The sequence below is a fragment of the Coffea arabica genome, chromosome 6c, assembly GCF_036785885.1.
Source record: "Coffea arabica cultivar ET-39 chromosome 6c, Coffea Arabica ET-39 HiFi, whole genome shotgun sequence".
In the NCBI taxonomy this organism is placed as follows: domain Eukaryota; kingdom Viridiplantae; phylum Streptophyta; class Magnoliopsida; order Gentianales; family Rubiaceae; genus Coffea; species Coffea arabica.
Window position 1 is genome coordinate 9,970,228 of NC_092320.1, and position 13,250 is coordinate 9,983,477.

Here is a 13,250-nt window from a genome sequence, read left to right on the forward strand (position 1 = left end):
AAAAAAAAAATAAAATCAGGCCGAGCTCTACTCTGTAATTTTGACTTGAGGGATTCCTCTATTTCAGATTTCCCCACCAAAGAGCTAAAAGCCTGAAACCCTTTTCGCTGAAACTGAAAACGCTACATACGCTCTCTCCCGCTCCCAAGTTCCGTGATAACCTCTGCATAGTAGAGAGGACTCATCATGGATCCCTTCGAAATCCTTTTCTCTCTGATTATCTGCCTTTTATTATCTTCTGTGAAGTCCACTTCTTCAGATTCTCCTTTCTTAACAAAAGAAAGGTTGGCTGAAATTCCTATGAACTTCCTAAATATGGCTAAAAGGCCAGAGGTTTTTGACTGGATGGTGAATATTAGGAGGACCCTGCATGAAATCCCAGAACTTGGTTTTGAGGAATTTGAGACCAGTAAACTTGTCAGAACTGAGCTTGATAAAATGGGCATCCCCTATAAGCATCCGGTGGCTATTACTGGTGTTGTTGGCTATATTGGGACTGGCAAGCCACCTTTTGTTGCAATTAGAGCTGATATGGATGCTCTAGCTATGCAGGTTTCTTCACAAACCTAGAAATGATTAGTATATATGTTCTATATTATTGAATAATGATGTCACTTCTACTTACATACTCCCAACTTATATCCCAGTGCTCTTTTTTCTTGTTCTATTTTTATGTTTTGATGAAATTTGTCTTGGTAATTGTTTATCAGTTTTGGAGTTATTCTAGTTTTTGGATTAGTCATTTGTTTGTGATTGTTCTGAATGTTACAGGAAAATGTCGAATGGGAACATAAAAGCAAAATTCCAGGGAAGATGCATGCTTGTGGACATGATGCTCATGTCGCAATGCTTCTTGGGGCTGCAAGGATACTTCAAGAGTATCGTAATCATTTACAGGTTTCTTGCTATCATTTTCTTCTTGAACTAAAGATTTGAACTTCGCTGGTTCTGCTTCAAGTTCTTTATGAAATGGGATTCTTATAGTCAAATCCAACTAAAAATTCTGCTGTAATAATCATGCTAAACAGTTTGAAAAATGATATTGATGAAGAGTTTTATTTACAGTTTTAAGTTAGTTCTCTTGACAAGTTCTCCATTGTAGCTTTACTCTATAGGTCGACTAAGCAAGTGGGAAGCTCCTTATTTTACTTCCAAATATTATGCAAAGCGTTATATTGATCTGAGTTCTTCTTGTGAATATGCGTTTCTGTTGTATTGTTTTGTTCCTTGTGACTTTCCATTGGTTACCTGTAGTAAGTGTTCTACTTTACATTCCCTGCCCATTCTACTTTTCTGTTCAGCCCAGGTAGGAGAACGGAATGTTCTTCATTCCTACTCAATCTCCCCTTGAAACATAAAACTTCCTGCCAAGGATGGTCATCTTCAAACTGAGATTAGGGGTGAAAATTCATTATGTGCAAAATGTTGGTGTGACGGGACATGCTTTTATTGCCTGTAATGGTTTGATTCTGCTTGAGGAAAAACAGAAGCATTTAATAACTAAAATATGGAAAGCCCTCAAGCACTTGCAATTCCACATATTTGCTTCACGTACATTTGCATTACAAGACGTACGAAGTTCAGGATTGTAATTATAGGAACTAAAGTAACTCCATTTGATGCAGAAGAGAGAATTTGAATTTCAAGAGTAGGATTGAGGAGAAATCTCTTGTTACCTCAACAGGTGCAATGAGATAATCAAAACCAATGAGTGATGACATCTACATTACTTCAGTCCAAAAACCATGAAAATTGAATGCAAAGGTAAAAGATATCAGAAAAGTTAGATCAATATGGCCAATAACCATGGAGTAATATCGAAGATGTTGTTCCTCTGGACGCAAGAGTATCAAAACTCTGAACAAACATCGCTGATGCGATTCTCAAAGATGCAAAATTTGGTGAGCTTAGAAGAAATTGGATTTTCTTCGGAGGCTTTGTCAGCTATGTTTGTTCGTCTATATACCTTTTGTAGTCATTGAAGTAGCACTTTACAAAGATTCTCGTTTGCAAATTTTGCGTAAAATTTTTTATTGAAGAGTTGTGTTGCTCTTAGCTAACAGTTACTGCTGGAGTCATACAATATTGATGATAGAATATCGCTATTTTTCTTCTCGTATTCAGGGAACTGTCATTCTTGTTTTTCAACCGGCTGAAGAAGGAGGTGGGGGAGCAAAATAAATGCTAGATACTGGGATATTAGAGAATGTTGATGCCATCTTTGGACTGCATGTCTCTTCCAAATACCCAATTGGCACAGTTGCTGCCAGACCTGGGCCTATATTGGCTGCAAATGGATTTTTTGATGCTGTAATTAAAGGAAAAGGCGGACATGCAGCTATTCCCCAGACCTCAATTGACCCAATCTTGGCGGCTTCCAATATAATTATTAGCTTACAACATCTTATTTCGCGTGAAGCCGATCCATTAGATTCACAGGTAGTATTCCTCAGTAGGAGTTGTGGTTATGTTCATAGCAACAAATGCTTTTACTTATCTTTGCTAAATCTCAAGTCTAATTTGACCGAAGACTACAATAGTTTTACATTTTATAATGATGACTTGTGTCATCTTTTTCACTTTTAAGAGCAGGCTTGACTTGCTTTTGGGATGATTTTTGTGCCATTAATTTTTTAATTATAGGGCACAGCTTTTATTTGCTGTTGGTGGGCTGCTCACTGTAGTTTTTACAAACTCTGACCTAGTTTTGGTTCTCTATCTCTGTCTTGTAAGATAATTACTAGTGCCATTATATTCTTCCATAAGCTGCTCATGATTATTAAGTAACTGTTAGGGCTCCAAATTTATTCACATACTCCTAGTGAACCTAACATCCTCGTCTTTACTCTCCACCATCTTCATCTTTATACAATATACTCTGAAACTGATGTTACTTCTACATCTGACATTGTCCTCCACTAAATCAAAAGGCATGGCCTTGCAGGTAGTAACTGTTGGGAAATTCCAAGGTGGTGCCGCATTCAATGTGATTCCTGATTCAGTTGCAATAGGTGGTACCTTCAGGGCATTCTCAAAAGACAGTTTCAGGCAACTTAAACAAAGAATTGAAGAGGCAGGTTCTTCGTTTGGTGCCTGATTTCTTTAATATGCTCCCAAGTCATATTCCTTGAGAATATTTTGTCCCTGTTTGAGCTTGTAATGATAGCATTCACATAATGTCAGATTATTCCATAACAAGACATCCAATTATGAATATTGCTTTTTCTTGCATATGCAACTAACAGGTAATTATTCGACAAGCTGCCGTACACAGATGCAATGCGACTGTTGACTTCGAGGCAGATTACAGGCCCTTTTACCCGGTAACCATAAATAGCAACCGGTTGCATGATCACTTCCAAACTGTAGCTGAGAATATGCTGGGTTCTAAGAGCATCATAGAATTGCAACCAACCATGGGAGCAGAAGATTTTGGCTTTTTGGCTGAGGCAATCCCGGGGTACTTTTACTTTGTAGGAATGCGCAATGATTCTGAGGGACAATCTGTATCAGGGCACTCCCCTGATTTCAAAGTAAACGAAAATGTACTTCAATATGGTGCTGCTTTACATGCATCATTGGCTGTGACTCACCTCCTTGGTGGTCCTGCTACGCTATCTGTGCAGAAAGAGAGTTTGCGTGATGAGCTCTAAGCTGCTTGAAGCAACTTGGAAGGTTTTGCTACAAATTTCTAAAACTATTTGATGACTGAATTGTATCGAGGGCATGTTTCGCGAAACTCTGCGAATTAACAGACATTTTACAATCCAACTTCTTGTAGCATTCCTGTTGTCAAAACGCATCCAAAACACGTAGTGCCTATAGCAAAGAAGCCAAAAGAAAGAAGGTTAACATGAAGCTCATATCAAGCATGTTGTCTGGAACCTTGATGCCAAGGAGTTACCGGACTAGTTAACACCATAGTTAACACACCTTTGAAATGTTTAATTACATTGAAACCAATTAATTTCAACTCTCAAGTAAAGTTCAGCGAGAATGCAGCGCATTAATCAAATCAAGACAAATTTCCATGAATTGTTTCTTCCCCAACAGAAATTTTCGACTTTGCAGGGAAATAGGACCAGCGTCGCTGCCTTCTGCATATTTGGTACCAGAAGTTGTTTTATTTTAAAAAAAAAAAAACAACGGTCGAAAAAACTTATAATCAACTGTTAGTACATATCAGTGTTGCCTTTTCGTCTGTCCGGTTTTAAAGAGTCCTTAAGAGCCACACAAATATTGAATGATGGACGTGTGGACGAACGAATGGGAAGATTGTTCAAGAATGGGGAAAGTTTTGGCCGCGTGATCGTGTCTGTGGGTTTTACTGAATAACTGGGAGGAGCAATAGTCATGAAACACAAATCGAACTTCTTTGCCCCATAATTTTCATTTTTGATTAGAGGAAAAATTACATGGGAAAGTGAAGTGAAAGAATGTAATAGAAGGGAAAAATACTTTCCTGTATGTGTTTGATTAACCAAAAAAAAAAAAGAAAAATAATAACCTTCCTTCAATTCCCATAATATTCTTTGCAAACAAATTCAAAAAGAAAACATCATAGAGAGATGTCTTTTCTTCTTCTCCTGTTTTCCTTTTTCATTCTGTCCACTTTCATTATTATTCTTTTTTTTTTTTAATGTCGGAACACCTTTCTTTGTTCTTTACAACAGCGTTGTATGAAATATGAAGCCGCATTTTGGCACCCCTTGCAAGTACAGTTCGGGAAACCCAAAGTAGGCCATATATTTTAAGATAGAGAAACCAAACAAACTTTCTATAGTCAAGGTGGCATGGTACGCGTTGGAGCTTCTGCCCCTGGCCCTAAGTCATCCCACAAGTGAGCTGCCCAAGACGAAAAACAGGTCACAATACCATTGAGTTGATAATCGCGTAATACCACCACATTACTTTAGTGGAAGTTAAAACTGATTCATTGGGGCAACCTTCCAGCTAACTACGAAAATTAACGAATAAGAACCCTGTGAATTGTCGCATAAAGGAAGCTTTAGTGCTTCATTACAGAACGATCACACCATTAACAATTCGACACGCGAACCAACCATTTCTACCTCCTTTAAAAGAAAATCGCATGCAGGAACAGTTATACTGATTATTTACAATTTGTATAACCCTTCATCCTTACAATTTGGTCTTTTCTTTATTATTTATTATTTTTTTGGGGGGGAGGGGTTGTTGATTTTAGGGGTTAATAGGGATGCTGGAGTTTATAATAACTAGGCATGCTTAAAGTTGCAAGGCCGTTGCAGACAATCCAAGTGCAACAAACGAAAATAGTGCTCAAGAACTAATAACAATTTGTGAAACCTATTCCTTTATGCTACAGGCAAGCACAACAATAAACAATCAGGGAGAAAACAGCCAAATTAGCCTTCCTTCAATCTCATTTCAAGGATTCAAACAAACCTCCGTCTACAATGAAGAGGATAACCATAAATTAACAAAAATGACAGTAAGCGTACTAACATGATCAACAACACAATGCATCAAGCTCAAAACAGAATTACACCTACTAAAACTACCATGCCTTGGCCCTCATGTTTACTTCTCCGATGAGTTTGGCCCCCTCTTCTTTCCAAAGCCAACAACTGCAGGCAATCAACAGATTCACGTAAGATTTAACATCCATTTCCCATACAATAGTGCAAAATTAGTCACCAAAGGATAATAAGTTAAGTAAGAATGATAACTTGAAGCCTCTCTGCACCATTTTTTCCCAGATAAACTAAACGCACAGATGTCAAAACAAGAAAGTTTCTGTACGGCACAAAAGGCTAATGTAATCACATGGAAATCAAATGAAACAGTTTCCCCAGCTGAAACTAAAACATCTACACAATGCCTAATATGCATTATATTTGTGATGATTATTAGTAGCCATTCTGCACCATATTTCCCTAATAACATAAACCACAAAGGTCAGAACGACAAGCTTTTAAATAGCATACAACAGTGCAGTATTCGAGTGGAAACGAAAGTGCATGTTTGCTCATTACACCACCATAATCATATTGTAACCAAGTGTTACAAGTGAAATTTATAAGCATATCTCGGTCCGGTCAGCAAAATTCCGACAGCAAAACTAACAGATTCACCAATTGATTCATCCTAATACCTTTCCCAGCAATTGCCATAACTAATGAACACGGACCAAATAACACCTTCAACCCCCAACCCACCCACCCCCCCAAAAAAAAGTTTTTCCACGAAAATTCCAGTTTCCGAGTATTACAGATTAAATCTCGAATTGTAAGTATAATAAAGGGAAAAAGGAAGTTTAAAGTTACCGGCAGTGACGAAGCGGCGGTTGTATTGCATACGCTTGTAGGCACGGCCGCGGGGCTTCTTCTTCTTATCCTGCTTTGCAACCTTGGGAGTTTGCCCTCTCACCTTACCGGCACGAGCTAATGAACCGTGAACCTTACCTGTGCATGACAATCGATAATAATAAAATTAAATTAAAAAAATCAAACAAACAAGCAACAACATGGAAGAAGTATATTAGGTAGAAAAATAGCATCGGAAGGCCGAGGTCACCCATGATTAGCTATGGAGTTTGAGCTGCTGAGAGATCTGCTTGGAGCTGCTGATACTGCGAAGGGCGAAAAGGGTGGACAACGGAAGATCGAAAATTAGGGTTTTAGTCTTAAACATATTAATAATAATAGCGGGCGCTGGGCAAGCCGGGGAGCTTCATCTGAGATTGGGCCGTCTGATAACTTGGGCCTGATTGCCACAGACAAGGGGGGCTACAAATGTTTGAGGCTTTGTGCTGCATTGCGTTGCCTAATTGCTCGGCTCAACAACTCAAGGACCTCAATTTCTATCTTCATTCTTCAGAAACACAAAATGAATTGTTAGCGTTCCTTCAACAGCAACTAGAATTAACATCTAGTTTTACATCATAGACTGTTTCTATCTACGACATTAACATCTAGTAATCCCAAGAGGTGAATCGCCCCCTGATAATTGCGTTACCCATCTTCTATAGGTGAGTAATAACTCATTCTCTTGTGCTACAATAATTGTTTCCAAAAAATAAAAGATTATGTGAGATGTGGAAAACACTCATGCAACTCGTTATTTGGAGAATCGTAATTTTTTTTGGTTCGATTTTCAAATTCCATTTTTCTTTTTCCTTACAAGTGTCCTCTAATTGGAGAAATGCAAACTATTGTTAAGGGTTAATAACACTTTGCCTTTCCAAGCTTTGAGACTTGTTCTACTTTACCGCCCTTAACCTTAAAAAAAATATATGCATCATCCCTCACGAAAACTAGTCAACTTTAAAAATCTTAATTCCAAGAGAAAGAAAGTGAGGGTTATGACAAACATTGTCCTCTGTTGCCGAAATTATTTACAATTTATTAGTATTGCCTTTTTTTGTCCAAAAAAAGTGAAGTTTGATTTAATATCTATTTTCCTACTCTAAATTTTGAAAAAGGCATATCAGCCCATTTTAACGATTTTGGTTAAGCATTAATAATATTTGACTAATTTGACAAACAAAAAGTAATAATATTGTCAATTTAACCTTTTTTATTTTTTTGTAAACGGGATGACTCGAATTCAAGATCTCTTGCTTACATTCTTTCCGCCTATCCCACCCAATCCAACCCTTCTCCCCTATTCTCAATTTAACCTTTAACGTAAACTATTACTATAATAGAAAAAGTATCTAGAAATAAAAGTTTAAATTACCTTAATTTTTAAAAATTTTCTAATTTTTTTTTAGTGTAAGTGGAAGGTTTTGACCAGAATCTCTCAATACAATCCAAATTTTAAGGATAATAAACTAAATATAAATATTTTTTTAGCTTTTATCTATTTGATAGTTTGCATAGTAGACACCATGAAGAAGATATATGTGTATTTTGTAGCAATAAAAGGGAAATAATAGTCGGGGCGTGTTGGATAAAATTGAAGTCTGAAATTTGAATTCATTAAGTCATTGGATTGTTATATATTAAATCTAATATATTTGAGTGCATATCATATTTACTAATAAGTGAATAGCTAATCACTTAATTTTGCAAGTAAGTTTTGTCCAGAAAATTTAGTGCTACTTAATTAATTCAAATGTTCAACTTTTTATTATTAAACGGTATGAATATATTAAGATCTAAAGCCATTAAAATTAATATGCTGAATTGGATTATCAAATATGGCATAAATTTTGACTAATGTCATAAAATAAATGATCAATAATGCCATTGCACAGGGCCTAAATCTTGACTAATGTCATAAAATAGGGGGATGGGGTTGGGTTGGGTGGTACGGGGGGAGGGAGTGTAAGTAAGAGATTTCGGGTTCGAATCCTCCTGCTTATATAAAAAAAAAATAATGTCATAAAATAAAAGATAAATAATGTCATTGCACTAAGGTAAAGAGTATAAATTTGAGGATGATGACGGTGATAAAATGTGATTTTGGCCATAGTTCGAAGTGTGATTAGCCCTGTTATTAATTACTAGCAAATAGGATTTGTGGATGCAAGCGTGGTAGAGGTGCTATCAAGTCGAACTGCTAGTTGGTAGCTTACGAGCAGTTTGGTCAAAAGTTTGGCTCAAATTCAGTTTGATCGAGTTTGAACTCAAAATCGAGGTATTCGTTAAGTGTAACGTGTCGAGTTCAAGCATCAAAAGTAAATATTCGAGTATTTGATGAATTTAATCGAATATTTATTATTTATGTATTATATATTTTAATTATGAAACGACTATTATGGGTTTGTGTTTAATAAATTTAAATGAAATAATGTTCAGTAAAAAATCATGATAGATAGCAAAATGATAACCTAATAAATCTAAAATGTAAAATATTAAAAACAAGAAAAAAAACTTGAGTTCAATAAGGCTGATAATTTACTCGATCTCAAATGAGTTAAGATCAAGTTTGATTTTCATTATGTCGAATTGAATTTGAGTTCAAATTTATATATTCGGTCGAACTCGAAATAGTATTGATATTGATGGAGTTCGAACTTAAGCTTGGTGCTAGTGTAGTAAAAAGTAAACCGTCAAGAACCGGATTCGCTGGAATAACTTCTTTCCCATTTTGTAAACACACAAATAAAGGACCAGTCAAATGCAGTATAAAATCTTCAAAAACGCACCAAGGCTCCTCAGTAGGGTTTTTCGTCACAACAGAAAACTAGCGCTGCTCCATCATTTCTCTGTCTCCTTACCCATACCACCAAAACGTAACAAAAATATTCACATTTCTTCATCAAAGCACGTAATGTCGATCGATTCGACGCCGCCATTAGAACAGCTCTCCCTAAGCGGCACCGTCGAGGAGGCCCAGTTTTCCCGCCGGGTCCTGATCCACTCTATTCTAAGCCGGCCCGATGGCGGGGCGGGACTAGCAGGTCAAGTTGTGAAAATCGGAGGATGGGTGAAAACTGGCCGAGAACAGGGGAAAGGTGCCTTCGCGTTTCTGGAACTCAACGACGGCTCTTGTCCGGCGAATCTGCAGGTCATAGTGGAGTCCGGCGTGCACAAGCTTGGCGATTTGGTGCCCACCGGCACGTCCGTGTACGTGGAAGGCGAGCTTAAGAAGCCTCCCGAGGGGACTAAGCAGAAAATTGAGCTCAAGGTTCTGAAGGTTCTGGATGTGGGGACTGTTGATGCGGCCAAGTATCCTTTGCCGAAGACCAGGCTTACGCTGGAATTCCTAAGGGATTTTGTGCATCTTCGCCCCCGAACCAACACTGTAATCACTAATCTTCTTATCTTCCCACTTATCCGTGTTTGAGTATCCGGGGATTTGAATAAGTTAGCGTGACAATCTGGAATGCAGATGAGGAAATGTTTGACATCTAGTAATTATTACTGGATGCTGGTCGCTGAATTAATAATTGAACAGAAATATGGGAGAGAGAACCGTGTTTTGTTGCAACAAAGTGTTTTTTTGTCATTAATCGAGATTTTTTGTTGCATTTAGATTTGGGAGATGTCCAGTTTCTTGAAGTTTGTCCTGCTGTTGCTCATTCCACTTGCTTTGGTTTTGTAATCTACTGTGGCGAATTATTTTAAGTGCATAAAAATGGTTTGTTGGTTCTGAATATCTCTTTTGCATTTTCCCATTTGTATTCTTGTTATTTACAATTTCGTGAATTGTTCTCCAGATTTCTGCAGTTGCTCGAATCCGTAATGAACTGGCTTATGCCACCCATACATTTTTCCACAAGCATGGATTTCTTTATGTCCACACTCCTATCATAACCACTAGTGACTGTGAGGGTGCTGGTGAGATGTTTCAGGTCACAACTTTAATTAATGAGGCTGAAAAATTGGAAAAGGAGCTTAAAGAGAACCCTGCTCCTTCAGAAGCTGACATAGTAGCTGCTGAGCTCCTCGTTAAGGAGAAGGGAGAAGCCGTTGCTCAACTCAAATCTGCTAAAGCTAGCAAGGAAGAAATTAGTGCTGCTGTTGCGGTGCTTACTAAGGCTAAAGAGAATCTTGTGAAGCTGCAAGAGAGGTTTAGGTTGGGGAACAGATGTAAGCTTAGTGCTGGCATACCAAAAAAGGATGGAAAAATAGATTATTCTGAAGATTTCTTTGCTCGTCAAGCATTTCTGACTGTTTCTGGGCAACTTCAGGTTGAGACATTTGCTTGTGCGCTCAGTAGTGTTTATACATTTGGACCAACTTTTCGAGCTGAACAGTCACATACATCAAGGCATTTGGCGGAGTTTTGGATGGTGGAGCCTGAAATTGCGTTTGCTGATCTCCAGGTAATAAGCACACTTCTTTAGAGTAAAATTGCAGCTATATGGTGTCTCAAATGATGAGAACTCTGGTTGCCCTTCCCCCATTAAATGTGAAACAATTGCTAAACCAATTTTGTGGCATTGGGTAAAAACCTGAAAGTCAGCTTCTGTTGCTGTTTAATGCCGAAATCCTGACATATACCTGCAACTGGGGACTGCTTTCAAGCTGCATTTTTCTTTGTCATGTCTCTTTTATTTTCGCTAATTTTTTTTTATCTGGAATACGGGTGGTTGATATGTTTGTTGCTTCACCAGAGATGTCTGAGGTTGAATGTTGTGTATGTAGGATGATATGAACTGTGCAGAAGCATATGTGAAATTCTTGTGCCAGTGGTTACTTGATTATTCCCTCGCTGACATGGAGTTTATGGCCGCCCATATTGACAAAACTTGCATCGATAGACTTAAAATGGTTGCCTCAAGCAACTTCTACCGGATAACTTATACAGAAGCCATAGCAATTCTTGAGGAGGTGTCAAAAGCAAGGAAATTTGAGAATAAAGTAGAATGGGGAATAGATTTGGCATCTGAACATGAGAGGTAACACATCTATCTCCTTTTTTCTTTTTTTCAGATTCGTATGCCTGTGCCTGGGTTCTGATTCTTGTTTTGCTCCGTCACTAGATACTTGACTGAAGAGAAATTTAAAGCGCCTGTCATTGTTTACAACTATCCCAAAGGAATTAAAGCATTCTATATGAAGCTCAATGAAGACAAGAAGACTGTTGCAGCAATGGATGTCCTTGTACCGAAGGTATGTTCTTGGCATATGCTATTATGCAGTAGGTTTTGGTATTTGTATGGCATTTACCCCCCCCCCCCCCAACATGAGTGCGTGTATGGCTATTCTTTGCTCTACTTCAGTGGGAATAAAGGTATTAGTTTGCTGATCTATTCTCTTAATTCAGGTGGGTGAATTGGTGGGAGGAAGCCAAAGAGAAGAGAATTATGAGGTTCTCAGAGCAAGGTATGCAACTGTTAGTGCTTTAGCTTTGATAACTTTCCAGTCCCTCAAACCTGTTTTGTTCTCCTTTAACTGTTCCTTTGTGCTTTGATATCTTTGATCGATGCTTTTCAACAAGTGTCCCGGTGTGTGACAACATGTTTATATTCTAGTACACTTTCAAACCTCATTTGGGTAAACTCTTGTAACACTGCCTAATAAAGATACTGTTGCTTTTGTTGTTTTTCTTAATGCAGAATATTGGAGATGAATCTACCACTCGAGCCATACGAGTGGTACCTTGATCTCCGACGCTATGGAACTGTCAAGCACAGTGGGTTTGGTCTAGGCTTTGAGAGGATGATTCTTTTTGCTACAGGGATCGAGAACATTAGAGATGTCATCCCGTTCCCCAGATATCCTGGAAGGGCAGATCTTTAAAATTAAAAACCTAGAATATAGTTTATGGATGCTTGAATTTTCAACTAGTTTATTAACCTTAAAATTCTTATGACATTAAATGCTTACAAATACTCAAAAAAAGTCTCGAATGCACAGTATCACGATTTTTTGGGCTCCGTCATATGCGTATGAACGAGGTTTTTGTTATTGTAACCAAGCAGTATTTCTATATTTTGATTTGCTTTTACATTCAGTTGCGGTTGCGATACTTTATCTGACTTGTCTCTGCCGTCATGTATGGTATGAATGGAGGAGGGCAGCAATGGTTCCTTCTGCAACTATTCCGAAAAGTTGATGGTCAAGATTTAGTCAAAAAAAATATAAGGTTCATATTATATTTTGTATATCGTTCTTCACATCATGGGTGGAGTTTATAAAATTTTGTTTTATAGTTACACGTTATTGAAAGTGAATTGCACCGTGTGTGCATAGAATTATATCTTGTGCATTTTATATAAAATTGATCTGAACAGTGTTTTTGATGATGTTCGGGCCGGTGTCCGGTATGAATACTCTCGGTTACTAAAAGATGGGTATCATGAATCATTTGTGTTTGACTGGTGGAGAAAGGAATACTTTGAGCCTATTCTTTTAAGTTTCGTCAATTTTTAATTTCGAAGACGAGATTGCGTTGGTTTGCTTTTGTAGTAATTGATAGGATGACAGGAATATTGACATCACAACAAAATGTATATGGAAAATTTGGATTATCATAATGGGGAGAAGCGTAATCTGTAACGAGGGTATGAACGGTGAATTCCTTTTTTTTTTTTGTGACGAAACTATAAAATTTCATTGTTCGAGCTAAAATATTTATAAACGAGCAAAGGCTCGATACATGCATTTTATCATTAGTACAATAGATTAGGATTAACCCATTCTACATCTTGATAACTGCTCAATGCTTGAGCACTAAACGGACACTAAGATCATTACAATTAACTATTTCTAGGTTAAAGGAGCATTTATAAAACAAAGTTATTAGCTCTTGGATGTCCTATGGACATTTCAAAATCTAAAAAAAAAAAATTATGTTGGTCATGATTTTCG

The 13,250-nt window shown here is 37.5% G+C and overlaps 3 protein-coding genes across 8 annotated transcripts; 2 read left to right on the forward strand and 1 right to left on the reverse strand.

The window, feature by feature from the left end:
- Window positions 1–3,783, forward strand: LOC140008435 (IAA-amino acid hydrolase ILR1-like 1). Of its 3 annotated transcripts, none has more exons than XR_011815813.1 (5): window positions 1–552; window positions 772–897; window positions 2,125–2,439; window positions 2,931–3,073; window positions 3,246–3,783. XR_011815813.1 is itself a non-coding variant. In XM_072052740.1 (3 exons), exons 1-3 carry the CDS (start codon window positions 2,182–2,184, stop codon window positions 3,651–3,653), a joined length of 795 nt encoding a protein of 264 aa, XP_071908841.1. In that variant the 5' UTR covers window positions 2,177–2,181; the 3' UTR covers window positions 3,654–3,783. The 3 variants fall into 3 exon arrangements, 1 of the variants encoding a protein (XP_071908841.1); XR_011815812.1 differs by having other exon boundaries at window positions 2,945–3,073; XM_072052740.1 differs by lacking the exons at window positions 1–552; window positions 772–897 and having other exon boundaries at window positions 2,177–2,439; window positions 2,945–3,073.
- Window positions 3,784–5,367: 1,584 nt separating this feature from the next.
- On the reverse strand, window positions 5,368–6,757 carry LOC113691592 (small ribosomal subunit protein eS30z/eS30y/eS30x-like). 3 transcript variants are annotated; one of them, XM_027209800.2, is made up of 4 exons: window positions 6,559–6,715; window positions 6,309–6,446; window positions 5,544–5,609; window positions 5,368–5,433 (listed from the first exon to the last, which is right to left on the reverse strand). In XM_027209800.2, exons 1-3 carry the CDS (start codon window positions 6,560–6,562, stop codon window positions 5,563–5,565), a joined length of 189 nt encoding a protein of 62 aa, XP_027065601.1. In that variant the 5' UTR covers window positions 6,563–6,715; the 3' UTR covers window positions 5,368–5,433; window positions 5,544–5,562. The 3 variants fall into 3 exon arrangements, with proteins under 3 accessions (XP_027065601.1, XP_071908843.1, XP_027065600.1); XM_072052742.1 differs by having other exon boundaries at window positions 5,531–5,609; XM_027209799.2 differs by having other exon boundaries at window positions 5,368–5,609; window positions 6,559–6,757.
- A 2,369-nt stretch (window positions 6,758–9,126) lies between these two features.
- LOC113693822 (asparagine--tRNA ligase, cytoplasmic 1) lies at window positions 9,127–12,393 on the forward strand. Of its 2 annotated transcripts, none has more exons than XM_027212549.2 (6): window positions 9,127–9,735; window positions 10,151–10,759; window positions 11,082–11,335; window positions 11,420–11,549; window positions 11,704–11,762; window positions 11,996–12,393. In XM_027212549.2, exons 1-6 carry the CDS (start codon window positions 9,262–9,264, stop codon window positions 12,177–12,179), a joined length of 1,710 nt encoding a protein of 569 aa, XP_027068350.1. In that variant the 5' UTR covers window positions 9,127–9,261; the 3' UTR covers window positions 12,180–12,393. The 2 variants fall into 2 exon arrangements, with proteins under 2 accessions (XP_027068350.1, XP_027068351.1); XM_027212550.2 differs by having other exon boundaries at window positions 10,286–10,759.
- Window positions 12,394–13,250: the final 857 nt, after the last annotated feature.